The sequence below is a fragment of the Balaenoptera musculus genome, chromosome 3, assembly GCF_009873245.2.
Source record: "Balaenoptera musculus isolate JJ_BM4_2016_0621 chromosome 3, mBalMus1.pri.v3, whole genome shotgun sequence".
In the NCBI taxonomy this organism is placed as follows: Eukaryota; Metazoa; Chordata; class Mammalia; order Artiodactyla; family Balaenopteridae; genus Balaenoptera; species Balaenoptera musculus.
Window position 1 is genome coordinate 162,869,242 of NC_045787.1, and position 27,253 is coordinate 162,896,494.

Sequence of the window (27,253 nt, forward strand, 5' to 3'; positions counted from 1 at the left end):
ATAATCCCAAACAAAATCACAATGAGGTTTTTTTGTTGTTGTGTTTTTTTTAAGGGCAAATCATTCATGTATTGTTTAAAGATTGCAAGACAACATCTGAATTTCTGTAGCACAATGTAAATGTTTTACTTTTTTGATAAAGCAGAGTATAATAGAAAAAACAATTAGTTTCCAGTAATAGCTATATCTCTATTCAGAATTAAGTCTTCCACAGACATGTTACCTGGAAACAAAAGCCTGTTACAATAAGCAAAGCTTCAACCAGAGCGGCTACTTTTCGGGCCTGGGAAAGGTTCATCCCTATAGGAGGACGATGTGCTATGTAAAATGGCTGCAAGGTCACAGCCCTGAGGGCGTTGGAAGTCTATTATCCTATTCCACATTAAGTAGTTTGGTGAACTTCAAACGTCCTTTCATCTGCAACCAAGCTGGCAACCTTTAACTGATTATTTCAAGCAGGTAAAAAATAAATTAAAAGAAATCCCTACACTGATGTTCCTTGATTTACACTGTTAAATCGTTCATTAACATGTAATTCTGGCTAAGAATTACATTTGAGACTCCTTGCTCAGATTTTGGTTAACAGTACAACTCTTTCAGAAATTCAAGTTCTTATTAATCAATAATTTGTCAGCTAGGATACATTCAGGCATCAGCTGCAACTACAGAATAGGTGCACTGCCTCAGCGCTTTGGAAAGACAGAATCTAGAACGCTACTAGCAGACAAAATATCTGTTACTAGACAGCATATGTGCAGTACAGCAAGACAAAAACATATATTCATATGTTGGCTTGTTTAAGCCTCAAGCCCTCAATCCTTTGTTGAAATACAATAATTTCATTCCTATGGTTTTCAATACCAAAAACTCAACCTCCAGGAGGGCTAAAGGCTAATTTATACTCCAAACCAAGTAGCAGTGCAGTTCGCTACTACTGAGGCTGAATCCATAAAGACTTCAAGACCACGTCCAGAAGACAAGTTATTATATATAACACCCTAGAAGGTCTGAAACATAATAATCATATACATAGCTGGTCCTCCAGAGCTTTTTACCTATAACATGTTTTTTGATGAAAGTTATTTAATGTACTGGAGATAACTGTGACTTAGTGATCAAATATTTGAATACTTGTACTTACCTGGGATTTCATTTCTGCTGAAAGAAAAAGGAAGAACAGGACTCAAAAAAAAAAAAAAAACTTTAGAAGTGAAAGTAAAAATCTTATCACACACTATCACTTTTGGAAGCAGCATAGAGGGGCAGTCAACGGTAAAACACTGGTGAAATAGGTCAAAACTCTAGGCCAAAAATCCATTATTATCATCAGTGACAGTACCACAACTGTGCCCTTCGTAATTAATAATCACTCCTGGGCTTCCCTGGTGGCGCAGTGGTTGAGAATCTGCCTGCCAATGCAGGGGACACGGGTTCGAGCCCTGGTCTGGGAAGATCCCACATGCCGCGGAGCAACTGGGCCCGTGAGCCACAACTACTGAGCCTGCGCGTCTGGAGCCTGTGCTCCGCAACAAGAAATCACTCCTAAGAATCTTCATTTGGCACCAGATGATGCGTTTAAGAGAAACACTCTGGGAGGTTTTGAATCAGTCTTGGTTTTTTGTTAGCCAAGTTACAGGAAAATGTTTAAAGTGGGGGGAAGGGAAGAAGGAAACGGACCAGAAAAAGAATTTAAGCCATAAACCAACAAAGCACTGATAGTTCCAAACATGTCAGACACTAAAATGACTGATATAGGCTCAAGTGGTTTATAAAACCTATAAAAAGACTACACCAGCAAAGTCCCCATTTGTCTGTAGAGTTCAGAAACTAAAACAAGGAATATTTTAGCTTAAAACCTTATCTCAAGAGAATCATATACACTTCACATGAATAAAAATACCTGAAACCAAACATTTTTAATAGCTCCAATACCCCAAATATAAAGAAAAAATTAATTCAGAAGACTGGGCAATCTCTATCTCCCCTCCACACTAACCACCCATCCCATGGAAGACCAAGGGAGATCAGACCTTCCAGACTTAGGCAACACCTGGCTGCCGCAAAATTCTACGGAGACTCCTTGTGGAACAGCAGTCTCCCATCTCTTGTGTCTCTCCCTGTCATGATCATGCAGGAAGCAAGTCTGGCTGTGCTATTTGTTATCACTGTCTGTCACCCATCTGCAACATGATATTGCTACAAAGGTAAGTACAAAGTAACGTATCTAGTTCCCTTTCCCCCAGAAGGTTGAGGCTCAGGTACAGGGGTAATTCTCCTGTGCACACAGTCATTATTTAGGCCGACTCAGTGACTTCAACAGGCTTCATCATGTGATCAGGTTTGTTGCCAGCTGCATAATGCTCCCACATCTGTAGATAGAGCCGCTCTAGTTCCATTGTGTATTGTTTGGTGTTGAACAGAGGGCTAGATATTCTCTGCTTCCAGACTTTGCCACGAATTCTCTTCAGGTATTCTAGATCAGTTCCCAGTTTCACAGCTATGTCTTCATACTCTTGTCTATTTTTAGCAATAAGCTCAAGACAGCCTAAACAAGTGAGCTGGGAAGCTGCAACTCGGGAAGCAAGAGTCTCTCCTGGCATAGTCACCATGGGTGTCCCCGACCAAAGGACATCCATCCCTGTGGTGTGTCCATTACAGAGTGGAGTGTCCAAGCAGACATCAGCCAGCTGGCCTCTCCGAACATGTTCCTCTTTAGGAGCAACAGGTGAAAAAATGATACGGTTCTGGGGAAGGCCCATATTTTGCACGTACTGTTGAATATTAGGTTCTCCTACTGCTGGGAAATGCAACAGCCACAGTACGCTATTGGGAACACGCTTCAGAATATTTGCCCACATCTGCAAAGTAGATGGGTCAATTTTATATAACTGATTAAAGTTACAGTACACAATGGCATCTTCCGGTAACCCGTACTGAGAACGTGTGGTTACAATAATGGTACGGGGAACCTCCTCTCCAGTGGCAGCCTTATTGTTGATCTGGGTAGTTGCCAGTCCATTGCTAATACTGAATCCATTAATTGTTATCTGAATTTGTCCTCTGTTAATCATTTCAATAACTGCTTCTGCAATCGTATTCATAGGAATGACAGGCATATTAAGAGCTATATTACTGCTGTCTGCGTTGTCTCCTCCATCAGGACATTTCATCTTGACAATTTTCACATCTGGTAGACTATCAAGAAATGCTTTGAGGTCGATGCCATTCAGCACAATTCGATTGTCATAAATGTGCCCATTGGACTTAAAATCGATGACTGCTTTTTTCTTCAGGTGAGGGAACATATTAGCATGATCACCAATAAAGAAAGTATGGGGCATATAAGCCAGTTTCTCAGAATACTGCTCAGCAACTTCAGCAGGTGAAGTTTCCTGATCAGTGATGATATAATCCATGAAAAGTGCGCCACTAGTCCCAGGGTACCCCAGCCACATTGCCTGAATAGGAGCTGGCCTGAGAGCAAAGAGTTCATTTCGAGCACCCCTGGTATAACCATTCATATTTACGAGGATGTGTATACCATCTTGATGGATGCGATCAGCTGCTTTTCCATCGCATGGAATCTGAGAAAGATCAACGAAATGATTGGCTTCTGCCATCACCTTCGCTCGGAAGTTTGTGCCATCATCTGGGCTCAGGGCATAACAGAATACCTCAAATTTATCAGGATTGTGCATGCCTGGAATAGACTGCATAAGATGAGAAGTAGGATGGTTCCCAAAGTCAGAACTCACGTATCCTACACGCAGTCGACCATCACTGAGCTTCAAGTCCTTTGGATGTTCATACGGTGGTTTATGAAGGACACTGATGTTATCCAGGCAGAGGTTCCCATGCCTCTCGGCAATAGCCTTCCTGACGCCGTGAGGAAGAGGATATAACATGCTGTGATGAGGCTGCACGGAAGGCAACCTGTTCTTCTCTAACTGGTCAGCCACAACGCTGACCAACTTCTTCATGCGCTCATCATAGTCTGTCCAGTCACAGACAGTCTGCAGGCAATGAGCCAGATTACAATAAGCGTCAGGAAAATCAGGTTGAAGCTTCAGAGCAGTGCGATAAGAAGCAATTGCTTCTGGAATATTCCCTGAATCCTTGTGAATGGAAGCCAGATTGCTGTGGGCTTCCGCAAATGCAGGGTCAATCTGAATGGCACGAGTATAACACTGCAAGGCTCCCTGAACATCCTGCATCTCCGTTAGAGTGTTTCCCATATTACAGTAGGCCTCAGCAAAGGTAGGACTGATTCGAATAGCCTCCTTATAATGCATCAGAGCTTCCTGCACTTTTCCCTGCTGCTGCAATACACTTGCTAAATTTGAATGGGCAGCAGCAAACTCTGGGAAGACTTCTAATGCTTTACAATACAAGCGAACTGCCTCTTCAATGTTTCCCTGTTCTCGCTTGATATTGGCTAGGTTATTCAGAGAGTCTGCATGGGTGGGACACAGCCAGAGAGCTGTATTATAACAATCTTCTGCTTCGGCAACACTGCCCTTCTCTTTGAGAGCGTTGGCTAGGTTGCAGTAAGCGTCCGGGAAGTGTGGTTGCAATTCAATAGCTTGCCTGTAGGTGTCTATTGCCAGATCTATCAGGCCTTGCTCATAGTATACACAAGCCAGGCTGCCATGTACCACTGCATGATTTGGACTCAAGCTTAGGGCACGAAGGTAAGCTGCCACAGCTCGTTCAAAAATCCGTGCCTCTTTGAAGACATTTCCTAAATTGATATAAGCATCCAGAAAATTGGGGTCATGGGTGACAGCCTTTTCAAAGTGATGAATTGCAAGCCAAATCTCCCCTTGTGCATTGAAAACACAGCCAAGATTACTCCAAGCTACTGCAAAGTTCGGTTGCGTCTCAATTGCTTTCAAATAACATGCCTTGGCTTCTTCCAAGCGACCCAGGGCTTTGAGCAGGTTCCCCAGGTCACTGCAAACACAGTACAGATCAGGATTGTACTGAAGAGCAGAGGCGTAAGCTTGTACTGCCCCTTCCATGTCGCCTGCTGCTACCAAAGCGGCTGCCAGGTTAATATAACCATCAGTGAAATCTGGTTTGAGACGCAACGCATGCCGGTAATGCTCGATTGCTTCCTGCAACTGCCCGCTTTCCTTGTACACATTCCCCAAATTCGAATAGGCTTCTGCCAGAAGAGGGTTCTTTTTAATTGCCAGACTACTAAAGTGGGCAGATCCGTCCAGCCTTCGACACCGGAAGTGTATAGATGAAAGTAATAAAAGTACACCAGTATTGTCTGGCTCTTGTCTCCAGAGCTGCATGCAGTGTCTCTCAGCTGCCTCAAAATCTCCCGCCTGATAGGCTCGATGTGTCAACTCTGCTAACCCTTGGAAGGAAAGCATACGTTTCGTTGGTTCTGTGCTGTCGGCCACGTTGCCCACGGAAGACGCCATCTGGAGCTTCTGGAGGGAGTGCGAAAAGAGGGTAATTGAGTCCCGCTGCCGCCACTACTGGCAAGAATGTTTCTAGAGGTAGCAAATACAAGGGCAGCAGCCGTACCACTGCTTTGGCAGGCTTAAGCGGCGGCAACAGTTACATACACTGAACCTTAGGAACTCTGGTTGGCCATCTATCTCTCACGGTCTTGAAAAAATCACAATGAAGTTTTTTTTAATTGATAAAATGGTTCTAAAGTTTATCTGGAGATGCAAGAGGGAAGAGATGTGGGGACATATGTATATGTATAACTGATTCACTTTGTTATAAAGCAGAAACTAACACACCATAGTAAAGCAATTATACTCCAATAAAGATGTTAAAAAAATATAAAGTTTATCTGGAAGAATAAATGGGGCTATTGATAATAGAATTCTGAAAATTAAAATTAAGAGGTTAGACTTGTTCTAATGGATAAATTTTAAAATGAATGCTAAAGCGACAACCATTGAACCACTATGATACAGTCAAATAGAAAGCTCTTAAACATCTAGTAGAAAGTGCTCAAACATCTCTTTATATTTTTAGAAACAGTGAATGTTGGAGGAAATAATGGTAATAGAGAAAGTATAAAATAAATAATGTTGGAATAATGGTTAAGGAAGGGTAGTTAATTTTTTACCTTAAAATACGTTCTAAAACAAATTTGACTGTATTTACCTAAAATAAATTATAGATAAGTTAATGTAAAAAAATTTAAATCATTATTCAGAGGGAGCACAGAAAATATGTAACAGATTCACGATGGTATAAGTCACTAAATCCAATGACTTTGCAGGACCAACTGATAATCTTGACTACCAACACTCTTTTTCTTCCCTTTGCTTCCTTTGACTTCTATGACACACACTGCCCTGATTTTTCACCTCACTTTGGTTGCTACTTCTCCAATTCCTTTGCAAGATTATCCTCCTCTGAAAGCCATTACATGTTTGAGTTCCTCAGGGCCCATTCCTTCTCTACACTGTCTCCCAAGATATTCACATTTATACCCACGGCTCCAATTACCACCTCTACTCAGGTGACTCAAATTTAACTCTCCCCCAGGCATTTCTTACCTATCAGTATAAGTCAGAATCCCTGAAAGAGAAAGGTGGCACACTCAAATGTACCGTAATTAAGGAGACTGTAGTCAAGAGATCATTTGCAAAGGGTTTGGGGAAAACAACAGAGGACAGTAGTCCAGCATCTCAGGGAGCTTTTACTGCCTAGGCTTAAAGGAGGAGGTTAGGGACTTCCCTGGTGGCTCAGTGGTTAAGAATCCACCTGCCAGTGCAGGGGTTCAAGCCCTGGTCCGGAAAGATCCCACATGCCACGGAGCAACTGAGCCTGTGCGCCACAACTACTCAGCCTGCACTCTAGAGCCCGCGAGCCACAACTACTGAGCCCGCGTGCCGCAACTACTGAAGCCCGCGTGCCGCAACTACTGAAGACCGGGCACCTAGAGCCCGTGCTCTGCAACAAGAGAAGCCACCGAAATGAGAAGCCCACTCACTGCAACGAAGAGTAGCCCCCACTTGCCACGACTAGAGAAAGCCCGGGCGCAGCAAAGATCCAATGCAGCCAAAATTAATTAATTAATTTTTAAAAAAAGGAGGAGGTGGAAATGATTACTGGATTCGAGAGAGAAAAAAAGAGGAAGAGGTGGGAGGAAGAAGAGCAGGAGGAGCAGGAGGCAGAGGAAGAGGGTTTGAAGGAGGCAGGGTGGAAAGAGGAGGAGGTGGGGAAGAGGAAGAGATGATGCAGGATGTATATCGTATCGAGTAAATACTCAGCCTTCACGCTTCTTCCTTCATGTACCTCCTATGGGCTGAACGCAACTAGAAGGCAGAGCACACGGGAGCAGGTGCTGGGGATACATGGAATCTTGACATCCCACACACGTCAATGTCTCCGGGCAGGGATCAGCGTAGAGATGGGTGGAGAGTGGCTCTAGATGGGGAGGCAGAAGATATCTACCTAACAGACACCTCCTAGCTTGGCTTCTTCTCTAGGACATCCCAGGGATATTTAAAACTCAGCAGGTCCAAGATTAAACTCATGAACTGCCCACTCCACAACCTCTCAAGAACAAGACTAATGAAAAACAAACTGGTCCTCTTTCAGTGTTTTCTGTGTCATCAAATGGTATCAAGGTCAGGTCTGTCTTCCCATAACTGTGCAGGAATGGATTGGAGTGGGGCAAGAGTAGGTGCAAATAGATCATTGAGGATGCTATTCCCCTAGTCCAGACAGAAATGATGATAGAATGGGCTGAGGAAGTGTTGGTAATGACGAACAGAAGTGGATGGATTGAAGTGGATAGACTGAAGAGATATTTCGAAAGCAAAATTGTTAGGACTTGTTATGAGATTGGATGTTTGGAGGTAAAAGTAATGTGGTTGTCAAAGATGACACCTTCCGTGATTTCCCATAGATCTTAGGAAGGAGACACAACTCCTTAACATGGACTTACTGGCCCTGCGTGGTCAGCATCCCCCACTTCCCACCCTTCAACCTTCCGCCTTCACTTACCCAGGCCCCTCTGAGGATGTGGACCATGTTCTACATTCTTTCAGTCCTTCCTGTTTCCTATGCTTGCCCCTGAGCAGGACCTTTGCACCTGCTCTTTCCACTGCCTGTAATGCTCTTAGCCCACTACCTAAGTCCTCTTTATCATTCTTAGCTCAGTCACCACTTCCCCAGGAAAGCTTCCCCTGACTTCCCTAACTAGACCTAACCCTCCTATGAAAGCGCTCCTAGACTGGGTCCTTCCCTCTGTAGCCTCTATCCTTTAGTAGCTTACACACACTTGTGTGGCTTTTCAGTGAACGTCTAACATATTCTCAATCCCCCACCAGGATATGAACTCCACGAGGACAGGGGCTGTGTCTTTCTTGTCTCACAATAAATAGTCTTATTGCCTCTCGTAGTGCTTGGCACCTTGTAGTACACACACACACACACACACACACACGCACACACACACTCTTTAATGAATGAATGAATAAAAGTAAAAGCAATGGAATATATCATGCAGAAACACACTGATGGATTTAATAGACTTAAATTATAATCTTCTCTATATTAAACAAGAGTAAGGAGTAAATGATAAGTGATAAACTTAGAGATATATTCGTAATATAAAGACAAGAAGACTATATCTCAGTAGAGTTCTTGCCACATCAACAATACAAATAATACCCAACAGGAATTGACAAAAACAAAACAACCAAAAAAAAAACCCCTAGAACAGAAAGTTATGACAACTTTTCACTGTAAAAATTGAAACTCCAAATAAAACTGGCCTAAACAATAAGGAAACCCACTGTATCACGTAACCAGAAGGATAGGATGGCTTCCCTCAGGATCATGAGACGGTACCCAACGATCACCGGGGACAGCATGCTTTCTTGTGCACATTCATCAGAGGAGAAATGCAGTCTCTTTGCTAGCAATACAATACAAATCCTGGGCTTCCCTAGTGGTGCAGTGGTTAAGAATCTGCCCGCCATTGCAGGGGACACGGGTTCAAGCCCTGGTCTGGGAAGATCCCACATGCTGCGGAGCAACTAGGCCTGTGCACCACAACTACTGAGCCTGTGTTCTAGAGCCCGCGAGCCACAACTCCTGAAGCCCATGTGCCTAGAGCCCTGTGCTCCGCAACAAGAGAAGCCACCCCAATGAGAAGCCCGTGCACCACAACGAAGAGTAGCCCCCGCTCACCACAGCTAGAGAAAGCCCGTGTGCAGCAACGAAGACCCAACGCAGCCAAAAATAAAATAAATAAAAATAAATAAATTTATCAAAAGAAAAAAAATACAAGTTCTTCTCTTTAGCTTCACTGAGTCACTTTAGGACCAAGCTGGATCAATTCTGCTGTCAGAGGATGCCATGTTCTCATTTTGAACCACTCACTAGCAAGAGAGATTGGATCACCATGTTTGGTTTGTGTTAATCAAGACCCGTTCCTGGCACTAGGCTCAATTCCAGAAACCACACTGTTGTTGAGGAATCAAATACAAGGTCCACTAATATTGGCCACAATCATGGGGGGAAATGGTCAGCCTTAGGAGTGAGGCAGATGCAAGAAAACAAACATGGCAGTGAGGTATCATTGTTCAACTTGCAATTTTAAAGTTTGTTTGCATTTTAAAAAATTATTCATTGAAAATGGATTATAAATTGATTTAATCTTTCTGGCGGGCAATTTGGCAAAATACGAAAAAACCTTGGAAACATTTATGACAAATTTTGGAAAGTATACATGTGTGTAGAAATAAGGAGGAAACACAAAAATGTTCTTGTATTTGTTACTGGCTGGCAATTTTATGGGTGACTTTTTCTTTTAAATGTTTCCCAAATATTCTTTAGCCTAATTTTGTTTATTTAAACACAAAGGACACGAAGGAACCTCTTATTTCAGAACGTGGACCACTTTCAGTCAGGAATATCCTCTGGAAGCTTAAGCAGTAGGCAAAGGAGTTGCAGGGTTTCATTGCTCCCTTAAGGTAATGAAGAGAAAATAGCAAACGATGTGAATCAAAGATTCTGAGTTATGGAATTCTCTGCTTCTAAAGTTCTAGTTTGGCCCAGTTGGTCTGTAATCCAGGGGGAAAAAAGAAAGAAGGCATAAAACACTGCAGAAAGATATGTAGTTACAACAGAACATTTAGCATAAAGCTTGTTCTTCTAAAATTCAACCTCTAACTCAACTCCATAGGCTCTTGGCTATAGGCCTTAGTGAGGAAACAGTTGAAGCTACACGACCAGACTTAGCTTGATCTACTGTCACTTTTGTTGAGGAGAATAGGTTGGACAGTTTTAAAAACTTGAGCATAGGAAAATATCTGAACTCCCTTTTAAGTTAAGAGTCTGAACGTCTGGGATAAAGGAACGTGTGTTAGCGAACTGGGATTTCCAACAGATCTTTAACCGTGAGGATCAGTGACGCTGTTCTTTCTCCAGGTTTAATTTGATAATTTCCCCCATTCTTCTCAGACCCCTCTTTTGGTTCTCTTTCTGCCTTTATAGTCACCCTTCTGAGTAACCTTGGGCAAGTCATTTAACCTCTGCTGTAGCCTTTCTGAAAGAGCCTTCCATCGTGGATTTCCCTCTGTCTAAACATCTCTAAAGCTTCCTTGGAGTGACAGATCAGGAAAATCTATGAATTTAGGATAGCCCTTAGGCTAATGAGGGAGTACTGCATTTTTACACAGTCCTCCTTTTAAGGGCTTAAAACCAGATCTTTCACCTAGATAAGAAGGGAATGTGCCAGCATCAGATTCTACCCCATCAGTCTCCCAGCAGTTACAGCAAGCCAACAGCTCAGCCTGTGCCTAAATTGGCCATGAATAGACAAGTGAGGACAGCAGAGAGGCAGGAAATGGGGTTAGGTTGATTTTTATCTATTAGCAGCAGCTTAAACTGGTAGCTGGGCAGCTCTGTCTCCCATTGGCTACAGCTGCTGAGAGCAGCAGGGTGAGGGCTGACCTCTATCTGTCGGGTGTAAGTCAAACCCTGAATACGTTTGTAGCAAACTTCAGTGCTCCAGAACGCCAAGTTTAACTTACGCCCAACCACATACAATATTTTTATCAGGAACCGTGATATTCTCCACCTGCGAGGAACTTACATCTGTGGCTTTCCCCCCTCCTAGATTTTTTTTGCTTTCTTTCTCACTGCCTCTCCCTCCTGTCACCCTGTGACCAATTTTGTCCCCCTGCATCTGTGTTATCTTCTGGCTGGGAGGGGCTGTGATGGTCACAGCTGTGCTCCTTCCAGCAATCATGGTCACACCGGCCCTTCTCTGCCTGCCCCAGTTTCCATCTGACCACGTTGTGCCCATCCCTGGCACTTGCAGTTGTTACCCAGGTTGGCACCGCCTCATGATCACGTGTGCCCTTCTGGGCCAGCGCGAGTTTCAGAATGTGTCTGTTGCTAATACAACTGCAGCTGTAGACAGACAGAAATATGTTCAAAACGTGAGTTCTAAACTTCCTACACAGTAACTGTTTCTTAATAGTTTTTGAAGACCAAATAGTCTTTTTTTTTTTTTTTAAGATAGTGTTTAAGTATTTGGACGTTTATTTTCCTAGATGAGAGAATAAACTACTTGAACTTTCACGTAGGCAGCTAACCATCCAAATGTGGCAAAGCTCCTTTCCTTTGTCTTGGGTTTCAATCAGTACATGGATGTTGTTTTGTCTCAATCAGTATGTGTATGTATTTATTTACACTGACATCACAATGTGAAACTTAACCTACTCAGTTCTGCTGTCACACTAAAGCATCGGCACACTTAGGCTTCTGTTTATAATGCAGAAACTGCTGTCCATGACCTATTATCATCTCTTCACTGGGGCCCTGTAGTAGCAGAAAAGAAGCCCAGATGATGCAAAATTATTCTAGCAACTCAGATCCCCATGCACACAAGCCACATTGCAGTAGTTTGAGATGGAAAAGACCTATTAAGTCATCCCACTGATTCTCTGAGGGCATGTGGTGGTTTTTTCCCTCTCCAATACGCTGATCTACGTTTCAGTGCCTTTCCCAATTGCAAATGGCACAAGTGACGGGGCCTCCATCCCTCCTGGGGGACAGGGCAGCACAGTCTATAATAGATCTCTCCATTAGGGCATGAGTCTTGCTCAGCTGCCTGAATTATCTTTGTTTTGACTCTCATTTCCATCACTCCTCCTGCCGTCCCCTTGGACCACACGAAATAATTTCTCCCCGTCCCCGCTATTTACACCCTTCAAGTCCTTGCGGCTGATGAGCCAGTCCCTGCTAGCTAGAGCCAGTGGTCATGCTGGGAGACCTGTCTCTTTCCTCTTCCCTCTGAAGGCAGTCCCTTCAGGCTGATAAATCATATTTGTTGCTCTTCGATGAACGCTCATCAGTTTCTCAATCATTTGCCTCATTTCTTTGTCACTCAGGCTGCTCAGGAAAATCCCCTGTGTTTGTCTCCGTTGTTGCAAAAGAAGATGATGGTGGTAGAACCTCTGCTTACAGCAAACAGAGCACATCTCCTCAGCCACCAGGCACCCTCCTGCCCCCAGGACACTGGCGTCACCTAGTCCGTTGTCTTTAACTCTCTTCCTTGGGGTGTGGAGCTACTGTGTTAACAGGACTGAGGTGTGTTTGTAGAGACAGGAAGAGTTGATCTGTATTTCACCTGACCAGCTTTCCTTGTTGTATATTTAGTTAATGCCCATTAGCTGTTTAAATCGTAGTTTGCTGCCCATCTCAATTCCCCGTTGGAAAAGCTTCCTTGAACTCCCTCAAGAGAATGCTAACCTCCTTTCCATTAATACTCCCACGTTTCCTGATATTAAAGTGGACGACATCAGTCACCATAGCAGACATCTTTGCCAAACGGGGAATTCTGTTGCTATGGGAGGGGCAGGATGGCCCCTTTACCTTGAATGAGCTGAATGTCACCGCAAACCAGGAAATTTGGGGAGTGGCTTTTGCAGTGCCAGCATCAACAGTGTTCAACCTGTCCCTTCTCTAACTCCCCAGGTAATGGCTCCCCTGAGTGCTAAAGCACCCCATTTCATAAGGTCTTTCCTAATGTGCTCATATTTATGCAATAATAATAACCAACATAGTGCTTTACAAACTCTTTTCATCTAATTACATCATCCTACTTAACAGTCACAGCCATCCTGTGAGAAAGGAACTCTCTTCTTTATTTTACCAGGGAGGAAACTGAGGCTTAGGGATGTTCCACTGCCCAATTTCACAAATATTCAGTTAATTATCCTTTCCATTCCCTTTTGGTTCTCCTTCTGAAATCACTGGAAACAATGCTCCATGAACACTATGTGAAGAGGCGCTCACTGTATACAGGTTCCTAAAGTCACTGGGATGCTGGCCATCGCATAATATTCTTCTGTACTCTTAGTTGGCAAAAATAGAGTGAATAGACATCATCCACAGTTCAGTATGAGTCCTATGGTTTATCAGTAGGATAACTCAGTTGTTATTCGATGACAGAAAGAGTATATTAAAATTTATAAGACATAGCCTGCTATCTCTTTCTAAACAATAATGTAATGTTATTAGGCATGAGCTAAAAGTGAGCTTATCTCCTCCAATACCAGATCAGACCCTGAGGGTATCTGTTTTTCCTGCAAAGCTGATAAAATTATATACACCTAAGATAAAAGAAGAAAGAACTATATATGTCAATACATGTTAATAACATGATTTGAAGAAACAAAGGACCTGAATAATACTGACTTTTTTGAGTAATTTAAAAAGCAGAAATATAATTTGCTACCAAATACATGGTCAAGGAAGCACAACATCCTAATATTGTGCTAACAGCTAAGCAAAAGATGATGTTTATTGCATCACTTATTTTCAAGGAGTGCTTAGCAATATTTTTAATTTGGCACAAATGTGATTACAGTAGGAGAAAGACCTGTACTGAACGGTTTTTATGCTTTAAGGGATTGAGGCAACATCCAAATAAAAGTCTCATCAGAGCCAGCATTTTGAACAAAATCCAGATCAAGAAATGTATGCTGTTAAGTGAACTGCTCCTTGCTGTGTCCTGGCCAGAGAAAGCAAATTGCGTGTGTACACATAAACTATCAACGCACAGAAACACGCAGAAGTCTCCGTCTCTATCAAGATGGAAGGCAGAATTCTTTTTTCTCCATCTCTATTAAGACAGAAGGCAGAATTATTCCTTCTGCATCAGCTTGTGAGCCCTCACTGTCTCATGTGTAACTAACTTTAAACTGTACTTAGTGACTGGACTGGATGGTGCCTGTAACTTTCTTGCAAGAAATTATTAAGCAAACGCAACCTTGAAGATGCACCCTTGAAGATTCCAGCTGTATTTCATCGTACCCAGGGTTTAACTGTAAAAAAGAAAACTCTTATTGCTTATTTTTAATTACTGCAAATTCAAACACATGTTTACCATGGTGAAGTTTAAAAATACAATGAGAAAAAAGAAACCAATAGTTTTTATTTAGAAGTAACCAATTTTGGCACACCCTCCTACTGCCTTATCTACATAGCTATATATATGTATATATTCATCTTTTTTTTAAACAGTAAGTTGTTGGTTTTAATAGTCAATAATACTGACTTCTTTATTCCTTTAACCTAAGATCTCTGAAGCCCTTGTGCAAGAACTGATGCTGTTTTGAGCTGATCTAAAAAGGGTGAAAAAATGCTGTAATTAAAAGTTTTTAAAAACACATTTACTTTATATGACTCTCATGAGATTTGAATCTCTGAAAAGTAAAAGACACCTTCTACAGCCAAACCTTGGATAAATACCTAGAAAATACATTACACCTACTACCTACATTACACCTAACCTACCTACTATTCCACTATTAGTCTATATGAACCTTTTCCGTGGCTTCCAGTGTACCAGTGATTGACAACACAATGCAAAGGGACTGACATTGACTAGACCCAGCTTTGGGAGCTTAGGGAAAGGGGCAGGAGTTTGAGGCCAGACCTAAATCACTGATGTCAACATTAGGCTCATTTTCTTTCCCAACTACCTCCCACTGACCATGCATGTCATCTCTGCTCCCAAGAACAGATTTTCTCAGGACCTTTTTTTTTTTTTTTTTTTTTTAGGAATTTTCCAGCTTACTCTTAAGATAACTCTCAAATATTAAAACATCTATGAAGTCCCTAGATGGGAGTTTTGATTTTTAAACTGTATTGAATATTGTATTTCATCAAATCTAAGACACTATCTATCGTTAAGTTGTATCATTATTTTAAAGTGATATTAAGAAGAAAGATGCTGCCAATTAAACTATCATATACCATTAATTTCAAATTTGATCCAATTTCAGAGATGTTAAAATGTGAAAAAGTGTCTTACAAATGAACTTTGGCATTTATTTAAACCTACGCATTGCATAAAGAATATTCAGTCACATACCATGAACAGATTTTTAGCGCCTACTACATATTAGGTTATGTACAGAGAAGTTAAAATTAGAATAGATATCTTTGACATTTAACTTGTTTATTTTTTTTGGATTGAAATCAAAGCAAAATGCTCATATTTTAATGTTTACGTTTCTATAGAGAATACTCATTTTCTAGACCGAACTTTATGGTCTCAGAGTGGAAGCAGAGGCCATCCATGTGGTCTTGAGTCTCTTTATCTCTTTGTAATGTATCCTCAGAGACAACAGAATTTTAAGTTAGACCCCTTTTTACTTCAAGAAGCATGTCTGGGTTCTTTCTTCTTCAAGATTTCAGTTAGTCACTTAGTTTTTAAAAATTCATCAGGCTTGGAAAATGCAGATTTATTCCCATCTGTGTTTGTCATATCTTCTGCCTGGCCAGTTTAATCACCAGATTTTATAGTTAAAGACAGTGAAACTTAGGCCACTTAACCGATTTGCCCCTCAGCATTCAGGTGGGTTCTTTCTTGTCTAAGGAAGTCTGTCCAACACAAAGTACAGTCTCGTTCAAGGCTCTTTTAATCTTACAGATCCAAATATGTTCTTTCAGTTGCCTAAGATATCTATTCTCTTCTACACCTTCTAAAATCAAAGTCCATATTTCCATCTTCTTTTAAATTGTTCTGCCCCATATTGGCAGCTGCTTTCCAGGATCCAAATCTAGAACCATGTAGTTTCCCCTTGGGGAGAGAAAGAAGCAGTCCCTATTTATGCACAAAAGTAATTTGCTACCTGGAATATAAATGTAGAGCCACTAGCCAGCCAAATATGAATTCGTGCTGAGTGGGAGACAGTGAGGGAACTGTCTTACAACTTTGTATCAGTTCCCAGCCTTTCCTCTTTGAGTTTTACCTTGTCTGCTCCTTTTCTTGCTTTAAAATGATTATCTTTCAAGCACAAGAGAGAAATAGAAATATTAAAAATATTTAAAACGTGAAATTTTGATGACATTTTAAAAAAAAGCATATTCCAGGAAATATGGAAACCTGTGATCTTTGGTGGAATTAGTTTACCTAGCTGTGTACTGAAAGGTAATGGTCTTTTGAGCCCCCTCTCGCACACTATCCTGCCCCCTGGGGCCACAGATAAACCTGTTAGCTAGAAAGCAAGCTGCTTGAGGCTGAGCAAAGATTTATATATATCACCCAGGGCAAACTTTTTTCTGAAAAGGTGGGAAAAGCCTCAATAGCTATGAGGAAGGTGGATTCCAGAAGGCATGAATTAGCAATGGTCCTGAAGGGAATCCTGCAAGGGAGTTCGGAGAATGGTCAGAGAATGAGGGCCAAGCTAGGAAGGGGCAGGATTGATATGTGGGTCATAGTCCTGCATTGCGTTTTGGAAATGGCTGCATTTGGCAAAAGACATCCTTATTCTTCAATGAACAGAAACATTTGCCTCCAAGTCATCTGGATTTTTTGCTCCCCTAAATAAATACTTCTGGATTCAATCAGAGTGGGAGACAAACAAATTTAGTTGTTTAAAATCCCACTCATATTTCTGAGCCGTTTTCTTATCAATTATCATTGGAGTATCTTTCACTTAGTAAGTAACTGAGGTTCTAATTCTTGGTCTTGAAACGTGATACCAGACCCAAGCCATATTCTTTGAAATCATTGGGTTCATGTGTCTTCATCTAGAAATGTGACTCCTCCTAAAACGATTTCCCTTAAAAACTGTGGGACATTTAACCATTCCAATTTTATCTAACACAGATGATTAAAACACATTTAAGCAAGTGTGTGTGTGTCTGCTACAGACTGAATGTTTGCGTCTTGGCAAAATTCACATGTTGAAATCCTAACCCCCAATGTGTTAGTATTAGGGGCTAGGACCTTTGGGAGGTGATTAGGTCATGAGGGTGAAGCTCTCAAGAATGGCCATAGTGCCCTTGTAAAAGGGACCCCAGGGAGATTTCTGGGCCCTTTCACACTGTGAGGAAACAGTGAGAAGACGGCTCTCTGCAAGCCAGGAAGCAGGGCCTCACCAAGACACCAAATCTGCCGGCACCTTGATCTTGGACTTCCCTGCCTCCAGAACTGTGAGAAATAAATGTTTGTTTTTTTAAGCCACCCTGTCTATGGTATTTTTGTTACAGCAGCCTGAACTAAGATAGTTTCCAAATGGACGATGATATTTTCAAAAAAGAATTTTAGATGTCTTTTTGTTTGTATTATATAATAAAGGACGTATCTAAATTGAAAGCTGTTTTTAATGACAAATAAAAATTGTAAATGCAGATTCAAATAACAGTGTAGTTATAAAGTGCTAATATTTTCTTTATATTTCAGTCATTTTCGGTAATATAAACATAAGCGGAATGATTAAGGAAAAATGAAATTATCTCATGGCTTCATTTCCTGTTTTCATTACTCATGAAAGCTTTGATAAGTGTGGTGAATGAAATGTACTACGCAATTGCAATGTGCCAGAGGTTCCTTTGGACACAACCTACATTAATTGTAAGGTTATTTTTAAATGAAGTATGTGTGCCAGCTGACAGATATGAACTTCTTAGATCAACAACCGTCTTCCTCTGTAGAATTCTTCTGTTCTTCAGCTTCTCAGTAGAACACAATAACCAAGATAGCCAGCATTTATTGAGTGCTTACTATGTGCCAGGCACTGTGCTAGGAGCTTTAAAAGTATTATTTTATTGAACTCTTTTGAGAACTCTGTGAGCTAGGTGTGATTATTATCTCCATTTTACACACACGGTACCATATGCTTAGCTGTGTGTTTTCTGTGTGCCTTCTGAGTAGAGGATTTTAAGCAGGGAACTAAACTCTGGTAGTCCTATAGAATAATTTTAGCATAATAAGAAATTACTTGAAGGGCCGATTTTATTTTCAGTAATGGGTACACAGACAGTTTGCTGCCACCAATGGGCTTGATGCTATTTAATACATTTCCCTTATCCTATACATAATTGCGTTCATAATATATTGTTATTTTATTTCTAAGTTTTAAAACGTTTGCAGAAAATTGTGTTTGCGGGTGTGTGTGCACAGGCACACGTGTGGTGTGTAAAGCATTCTTTCTAGTAATATGTGTAAGACCTATTTTTTTCTACATTTAGAAAAATGTAGAGAAGCCCAGATATGAAAATAAAAGCCATTGGTTATGCCAGTGCCCACAGGAACCACTGTTAATATTTTGGTATATATTCTCCCAGTTGCTTTTATCCATGCATATGTAAAGATATATTTAAATTCAATTGGAAACATACTTTATAGCTTGGTTTGGTTTTTCTGATTTTTTAAAATTCTTTTGATAATAGTATATCAAAACATTTTCTTATAACCATTAAAATTTCCTCTACATAATTCCAGCATAGAATTCCATTGTATGGTTATACTCTTAATTATTGGACCAATTCCTTATTGTTGGACATGTAAGTAGGTGGAAAAACTTTAAATATAAATTCCTAAAGTCTTACTCATGTTATAGGTTTTAGATCTTTAATGATTAAAAAATTATAATAATGTGCTCAATAAAAGCCTTGGACTAAATCTCTATTGATCTGAATTTTAATCTAAAATTACAGGGCTAAAGGCAACCTCAGAGGAATTTAGTCCATTTTCCTATTTCTAGATAGGACTATATCACTGTCCCAGATATATCTTTCTAGAAACTATCTTGAATTTAATGAGGGAAGAAGATCCATAACCTTACCCACTGTAGTATTACAGAGACTTGGTGTCAGGAGTACAGGCTTTGAAGGTACATAGACCCTAGGACCAAATACCAGATAAAGGCCTCTGATCTTTGAGTTTATTACTCTCTCTTATTCTCAGTTTCTATGAGGATTCCACTGCAGGGTTTCTGGAAGATTCCATGAGATGATGTACATAGAGTGCCCTGCACAGTGTAGATGTTGAACATATGCTAGTTCTTTTTACTTACCCTGTCTTTCTCAAATCTGTAAGATTTCCTTGCATTCTTTCTACAATTAAAAAAAGAAAATGCACATACCATATTTATGGCACTAAATAAACCTGAAGATCACTATTAAGTCCTCTGAACTAGTTTGACTTTTTCTAGAGTCTACTTTCATAATTCTTTAAACATTCAGACCCTCCTAAATTGTGGGACACCAAATTACACAGGATATATTACCATTGGTCTCGCCAGTGATACAGATGGTGGGAAATTCCACCATACTTTATATATTATCTCACTGCCACTATAGCAAGAACTTGCTGAATTCTTTAGAGATTATGATGTTATTAACTCACGTTCCATTTATAGGCCAGCATGACAAGGACAACTGCTTTCCTGTGTTGCATTTATTTCTTGATACTGATTCTTCCTCTTGCTTAGAAGCAGTTCCTTCATTGTTTCAAGTTAGTTTCATTAATTTGGATCCGTTTTCCAATGTCAGACTATTTGCTTTTAATCATATGGTCTTGTCATCTGCATGTGTACTTTATTCTTAAGTTACTGATTACATTTAGAGGCAAATGAGTTAATATGCACCCTCACAGATCAACAAGAAGCCATTACACATCTATGCAGTAGTGACAGAGAAATAAAGGCTACCTCTTTTGTAAGCAGTTTTTTTTAATGTGAGTCCAGTAGCACTGAAACTTTCTTCAGCCTTACATATTTGAGTAGATTTTAGTATGTCATCTGTGTGGATTATGAGTTTGTAGGCTTTGGCTCTGAAAGCTGTAATTACCAATGTTTGAAAGACATCTGTGAGGGTGAGGATATGGAGAAGATAAGCCAAGAGCAAGATATATAATTACCACACCCTGTCTTCCTATTGGGAACTCTGGATGTTTTAAGCAATTAGGACCTTTTAGACAGGTCCTTCTCCTATCAGAGTGCAATATCAGGTTGCTCTGAATGTAAGTCATCGATCTTTCAGGCAGGAAGTGTCCTCTCTCACATACACTATCAGCTCATAGGTCCTTCAATGACTAGGGGTGGAAAAGATCCGTACTTCTCTATTACTGAGTGAACATATCCCTGACTCTCCTGCTATAAAGGCAATTTTTATAGAGGGAAAAACACTGGGCCTGGAGTCAGGAGAGCTGATTCCCAGCTCTGAATCTCTCATGTGCTGTGACCCTGGCCAAGGCTTCAAGCCTCAATTTTCCCATCTGAAAAATGGAAATAGTATAACTACCTCACAGAATGATCACAAGCAAAAAGGTCATATTTATGAAAGTGCTTTAAAAATACTATGAAATTTCTATACAGTTCAGGATATAGAAAATAAAAAATCATGTAGAGTTGCACCATTTCTTTGGAATGTTAAATATTTGTTTCTGTTTTCATCTCTGGTTAAATACTGAACATATATGCTTTCAATATTTAGGAATGCATTGAATGCATAGCTCTGCTATGAGTAGCTATGACTTGGAAATATTGGGAGAAATGACAAGATTCCTTGTTATTGATAATTAACAAAGGAACCCTTTCTTTCAAAGGTAAGGGTAGCTTAAACCTGACTCACAGTACTTTGCTCTGCCTGATTTTCTTTAAGGAAAACTGCTTAAAAGTTTTCTAAGAATAAGTGAGGTGAGATTGGCCCTTGAGTAAGGAGAGTGGGCAGCTAAAGCCTAAAGCTTCTTTTCAATAACAAGTTTAAGTGCCTTGTTTATTTTCATGTGATTAAGTGACACTTGTATAAATACCTTACTGAGTAATGGTGCTGTGGCAAAAGTGAAGTTTATTTAAGACACTGCTCCACCCAAGGTGAGCAATTAAAGCAGGTATGTAAACTAAGTCACCTTTGGCTTCTCTACTCAACCCGATGAGTAAGTAGTACTAGAAAGGAAAGATGGTGTGGGGTATATGGCATGGCTGGAGGTGGGAAGAAATAGGAAGGCAGAAGAAGCCTCCCTGAAAGAATGAAGGAAGTGTGAACGGTGGTAGGGAAACTATAACAATTGAAAATTGATTCCGACTATTGATATCAGTCTATCAAGTTAATGCAAATTAAGGTGGCATGAGATTTCTTTAAAAAAAAAAAAAAGCCTTTTCCCCATACAGTGTAATAATAACCGCCTTATTTTAAATGTAGCCAAGAAGGGCTGTGTTTGCTCATGTGATAGGGTTTCCATACTTCCCACAGCTGGGGAAGTATCAGCTAATATTGATTTAGCACTCATTTATACCTGATGGTCAGGACCAACTAGAATAGAGGAAAACTGGTACAAATTAGTGAGGCCCTGTGGTCCCAGTAAGTGGTCTGGGGCCCAACTGTTGTATATCAATACAAATAACTCTTCCTGGGAAGGAATGGAAAAAATATTTTAAATGGATCTGAATCTGCTCTCAGAAGCTCTAGTGCTATTGGGCTAAAGACCTCCTTTAAGAATGTTAGGAATGGGTAAGATCAAGTTACATTCTTAGATTTTTATTATGTTTAGCTTATTAATTTGGGAGGTAAGCAAACTAGAAGCAGAACAGGCTTTAAAACATCTGAGTTTGTTATTATATTATGAATAATAACTGTTAGCTGGTCCATTCCATTTACCTTTTCCTCAATGAAATTCTCTATAAAGAAATATCCATAAACTAGTCTTACATTTTAAATATCGCTGCAGATTATTTGGAACCATAGAATTAGATACCAATCCACTGAAAACTGTTTTCTTTGGGTAATTTCCACGAATTGACGTCAGTTATCCACAAATCTTTGTATTTGGCTAAACACTGAGAAAATATGTGGGGCCTGCAATTAAACTTAGTGAACTTTTAATCATTTCTAATCCACTGTTTCCCAAATTGGCCAAATCATAAACATCACCTGGGGAACTTGTTAAAAATTGTACAATCCTGCCCCTCCTGCTCCCAGACCTGCTGAATTAGACTCTCTAGGGAATGAGGCCGAAATCTGTATTTTTAGAAGGGCCCCAAGAATGCCTGATGAGATATATGTTTGGAAAACAATTCTATGTCCTTGTCGTATTCCTCATGATGTCAGAGCCCTTCAAACCCCAATATTCCCTTCTGACTACCCCTCTCCTCAGTGATCGCAGGCTTTTTTTCTGTTCCACCCCACCTAAGAAAGGCACATTCCCACCAACCACTGTGGCCCTCAGCAGCAGTGAGTCTCTGCGGCAGTTGCAGTGGAGGGCATCTACCATCTTGGGTGGGGAGGTCATGGAGTAAAGGGATGGAGGTGTGGTCTGGAAAAGTCTTTCCAGAGATTCCCCTTGACAACCAGTTGTAGATGACATTGCTACCTCCTCAAATGGCCATGCTCAACTTCCTTTGCTCTACATAAATTTTTTCTTTACCTTCACTCTCTTAACGTCCCTTCTTCCTGTAAATGGAGGGGGAAACATTGTCCCGTTTTGTCAAACTTGTGCTCTTGATCAAATCCTCTACTGCCTCATGGAAACTAAATCTATTAGTCCTCCTCATTCCAACTTCATTTTTTTCTCTTTTGGCTTCTATTGGCATATCAGTAGACGTTTCTTCCCTATGCTTTTTAAACTAAAGCAACATATACTTCCTTGGAGTCTGATGAACCCGAAGATCCCATTTTACTTCATGTCTTATGTTTACTGTCAAATTTCTCAAAAACAGAATTCTACATTACTTGCGTTCATCTTCTCACCATTCTCATCAACCCAACTGTACCCTGGCTTCCACAGAGCCACCTTTTATGGACACTATTGGTGTGAAGATTTCCAGTGATGAGATCCAATGACTTTGCTTAGCCCTTAACCTTCTTCCCCATCTAACAGCTTTTGACATTGCTGATCACCACATCCTTTTAAAAACTTTATCAATTAGTCATCATTTAACTATAAGAACAGAAACCTATTCAAATGATTGAAACAGCAAGGGGGAGGGTAATATAAGACCAAAGAAACTCTCTCACAGAAAGTATAATAGGGCTGCACAAGGATTAGCATCAGGAACTAGGAAGCTATCAGTAACCAATAAAGTTTTAACAAATAATTCTCGGGCACCTGCTATATTCCAGGCACTCCTAGGTGTTCAGTGACCAAGTAGTCAACAGAAGAGACAAGGTCCCTGCCTTGAGAGACTTTATAATCTAGTGGGGAAGGCTTATATAAACAGGAAAACAATTGTGTATTAACACCGTATAATGAGCACTACAGATGAAACAAACTGACCAAATGATACATTATTATAGGTTATTAGTGATAGGCAAAGACTCAGAAAGGATACTCTGAAGACAAGGCATTTAAACTGAGATCTGAAGAATGGGAGGGAGCCACTCAGGGCAACTGAGGATTTGGGCTGCGGAAGGAGTGCTTTAGGCTGAGGATACACCTGTGTGCAGGCCCTGCAGTGGTGTTTCGGGGGAAGTGAAAGGAGGCCACTGTGGCTGGAACATAAAGGGTGAGGGGGAGAATAGAGGGAGGTAAGGTTGGAGAAGGCGGCAGAAGCCAGAGCAGGCCAGGCCTTTTAAGTATTTAAAGGAATTTGGATCTCATGGCAAACTAATTGGAAAACATTGAACTGATTTAAGCAGGAAACAACAGGGTCCGATGTATTTCCAGGTTTACCCTGACTGATGAGCAGAAAATAGATGAAAGGAGGCAAGAGTAGAAGGTAGAAGACCAGTTGGCAGCTACAGCAATAGCTCAGGTAAGAGATGATGGCAGTTTGGTTTAATGTAGTAGCAGAGGAGATGAAGAGAAGTGGATGGACTACACATCTATTCACGAGGAGCAAATAAGAGGACCAGCTGATAGGTTAGAGTTGGGGAGGGAAGGAGAGGGAAAAATCAAGAATATTGCCTGGGTTGTCTTGTTTACAATACCTGGGTGAATGGTGATAACATTTACTGAAGTGGGAAAAAGTAAAGATAGAATTTCTTTTTAATAGTGAGGGGAGGAAAGCAGGTTGATAGAAATTGAGAGTTTAGTTCTATTTCAGATACATTAATTTCAGATATTCACGGAGACTTGACATGTCATACAGACAAATGAATATCTGAATACAGATTTTGGAGGAAATGTCTAGGCTAAAGAGATTAATTGGGGAATTTGTTACCATTTTTAGTATTTAAAGCTATGGGAATGACTGAGATTACCAAGAAGGTGAGTTCACAGAGAAGAAAGCAGAGAATAGAGCCCAGTTTTTAGAGGGCATTAGAGGAGGAAAAACCCCTGAAGGTCACTGAACAGCAGTGGTTAGAGAATTAGGAGACAGACCAGCCAATAGAAGAGATTTGGTTTTCAAGAAGTTGAGCCTGACCAACTGTGTTGAAAACTGCTAAAAGTTGGAGTAGGATGAGGTCCAAGGAACATCCATTGGGTCCAGCAATATGGAGGCTGTTGACAACATGGATTAGCAGTTTTCATTGGCATGGTGGGGGTGGAAGTCAGGTTCGAGTAGATTGAATAGGAAATCAGAGCTAACCTGTAGACATCTCTCTCAAGAAGGTTTGCTGTGAAGGGATCAGAGAATTAGTATTACAGATGGAAAGGGATAGCATAAGAATCTTTGTTTTTTTCTAAATGTTAGGATGGAGCATGTTTATACATATTGGGGATACTCAAGAATTTGATGATGAACAAGAGGAAGGGAATAACTGAAGAAATGAAACCCCTAAGAAGAGGGGAAGGAATTTAAATCATAAGCAGAGGAATGGCTTTTGATAGGAGAGGAAGAAAGAAAGGAGACATGGGTCCAAATGCTAAAAGATTTGTAGATTTGATGGTAGGAATATACTGGAGTCGCATCAGGGTAGGCAGGTGTGGGGATGGTTTTAGAGGATTGAAGAAAAGGGATAAGACAGAAAATAGTCGTCCTGGGAAAATAAACATACTCTCAGTTTCTCTCTCTCTCTCTCTCAGGTCATCTGTTCTCATTTTGATTTTCTGCAAGTCACTTCATTCGTTTCTTTCAGAAGTCAGGTTTCCTCCACTTTTCTGTTTCTGTGACAGAAGATGGCCACCCCAGGCACAGGTTTCTGTGATCACCCAGTTCATGCCCTTAATAGAATAACATTGTATTTCTTAATTCCAAATTCCCAGGGGAGAAATCCTGATTGGTGCAGCTTTGGTCAGTTATCGAACTCAGGTCAAACCAACCATGGTCAGAAGAACAAGGTCAAATCGTACAAACATAGCTGTCAGGCCCAAACCCTCTGTGTGTTGGCGGAGGATGAGTTCTTAGAGAAGGGGACGTGAGCTCCCAGATATCCCACAGACATCTACCAAACATCCTCTGAGACACCAAATTCTTTAATTAAGAAGTTCTTCCCTTCTGCCTTCTTTCCTAGTTTTGTTTTCTTTGGATTGTTTGTTTATTTGCTTACTTTTCCTCCTCCACTAATGTATAATTTCTCAAAATTTTGTCCTTCATCCTCTTTTTCTTTATTTCTATATTTTTCTCCCTCGCCAACTTCATTTGTGCCCATGGCTTCAACTATCATATGTACATGGATAACCCCCCAAGCCATACCTATGCTCTTCTCAACTATCATTTAAAAACTGCTCTTAAAAACTCCAAACGAGTTTTTTTCTCTTTTTTCCCCTTGTATCAAAATCAGATGATGAATGTTAACTCAACTAGTTACGGTAAACATTTCATAATATAGGTAAGTCAAGTCTTTGCGCTGTATACCTTCAACTTATACAGTGCTATATGTCAATTATATCTCAATAAAACAAAGGAAAAAACTGTCTCCACTTGAATAGCCTCTGGTTGTCTTATTTATAGATGAGCTCATTATCTTCTCCCAAACCTACTGCTTCTCTTGGCTCCCTATTCCTGTTAAAGCCACCACTATCCTCTTAGGCATCCAAGCCTGAAGCTTCAGAGCTGTCTGACGTCCTACTTTCAAGGTCCATCAGCTAAGAAGGAGTATCACCTGCATCTTTTCCTCCCCTCCATGTCCCCTATCATTCTCCTAACTCTCATTACCTAAACTCCCATGGACTATTCTCAAAGTCTACTAAATCATCTTCCAGTTTACAGTCTCCATCCAGGTTGTAAACTATTCTTGCATTAATATTCAAAAAGCCCAGCTCCATTCATGTTCTCCCCACCCGCTCAAGAATCTTCAACAGCTCCTCCCTGCATACTCGATAAAGGGCAAGGCTTGCCTGGCAACCTCCATGACATGCCATCAACAGACCAAGACTTATCTTCCATTTACCATCAGTCGAGGCACACTGCTCGATCATCTCCTAACACAGCCTGTGTATCCCTAGTGACAAGATTTCCTCATACTCGTCTTTCCTGAAGCCTTTCCACAAGAGCGATCTTTCCCTCCCATTGCTTCCATTGGCTTTATTTGCATCTCTCTTATGGAAGACCTGTGTTTAGACATGGTTTCTACCTTTATCTGTAGAAATTACCTTTTACCTCTGCGAGACTACAATTTACCAAAGTGTGAAAACAAGGATCCCTTACAGAGTATACAAGAGCGTCGCACTTTGAAGGCATTTAATAAGTGACTTGATGAGGAGTTACTAAGGCCTGATGCTAGTATTATTGCTATTAAATCCTCATGTAGGCCTATTAAATATATTAATATGAACCTTTTCAATAGGATGCTTGGTAGGACACTGGAAACCTTTTCAATAGGATGCTTGGTAGGACACTGTGCTATAAAAAGTCTAAAATAATTTTAATAACTTCTCTAGTCAAGTGCTGCTGATGAGTTGATTGCACCTTAACAACAGTCACTCAACACACTTCTGTGGTAAAAAGTAAAATTCAGTCACAGAGGAGGAAATTAATCAACACATTTTAATCACTCTAAACTCTCACTTAAAAAAATAGTATTATGATAATCAAGCACAGTCTCTTCATAGGACCACTACTGCTCTCATGTACTGTTGACACCATGTTTGGAACTAAAACAAATGAAATGTCACAGCAAAGAGAGA

The 27,253-nt window shown here is 40.6% G+C and overlaps 1 protein-coding gene and 1 pseudogene across 1 annotated transcript; one reads left to right on the forward strand and one right to left on the reverse strand.

Moving 5' to 3' along the window:
- Positions 1–1,575: 1,575 nt before the first annotated feature.
- Positions 1,576–5,692, reverse strand: LOC118891870 (UDP-N-acetylglucosamine--peptide N-acetylglucosaminyltransferase 110 kDa subunit-like). The gene has a single exon (XM_036845691.1). The coding sequence runs from the start codon at positions 5,433–5,435 to the stop codon at positions 2,295–2,297; it is 3,141 nt and encodes a 1,046-aa protein (XP_036701586.1). The 5' UTR covers positions 5,436–5,692; the 3' UTR covers positions 1,576–2,294.
- Positions 5,693–11,246: 5,554 nt separating this feature from the next.
- The window catches only part of LOC118892628, a 95,023-nt pseudogene continuing 79,016 nt past the window's right edge, over positions 11,247–27,253 (forward strand).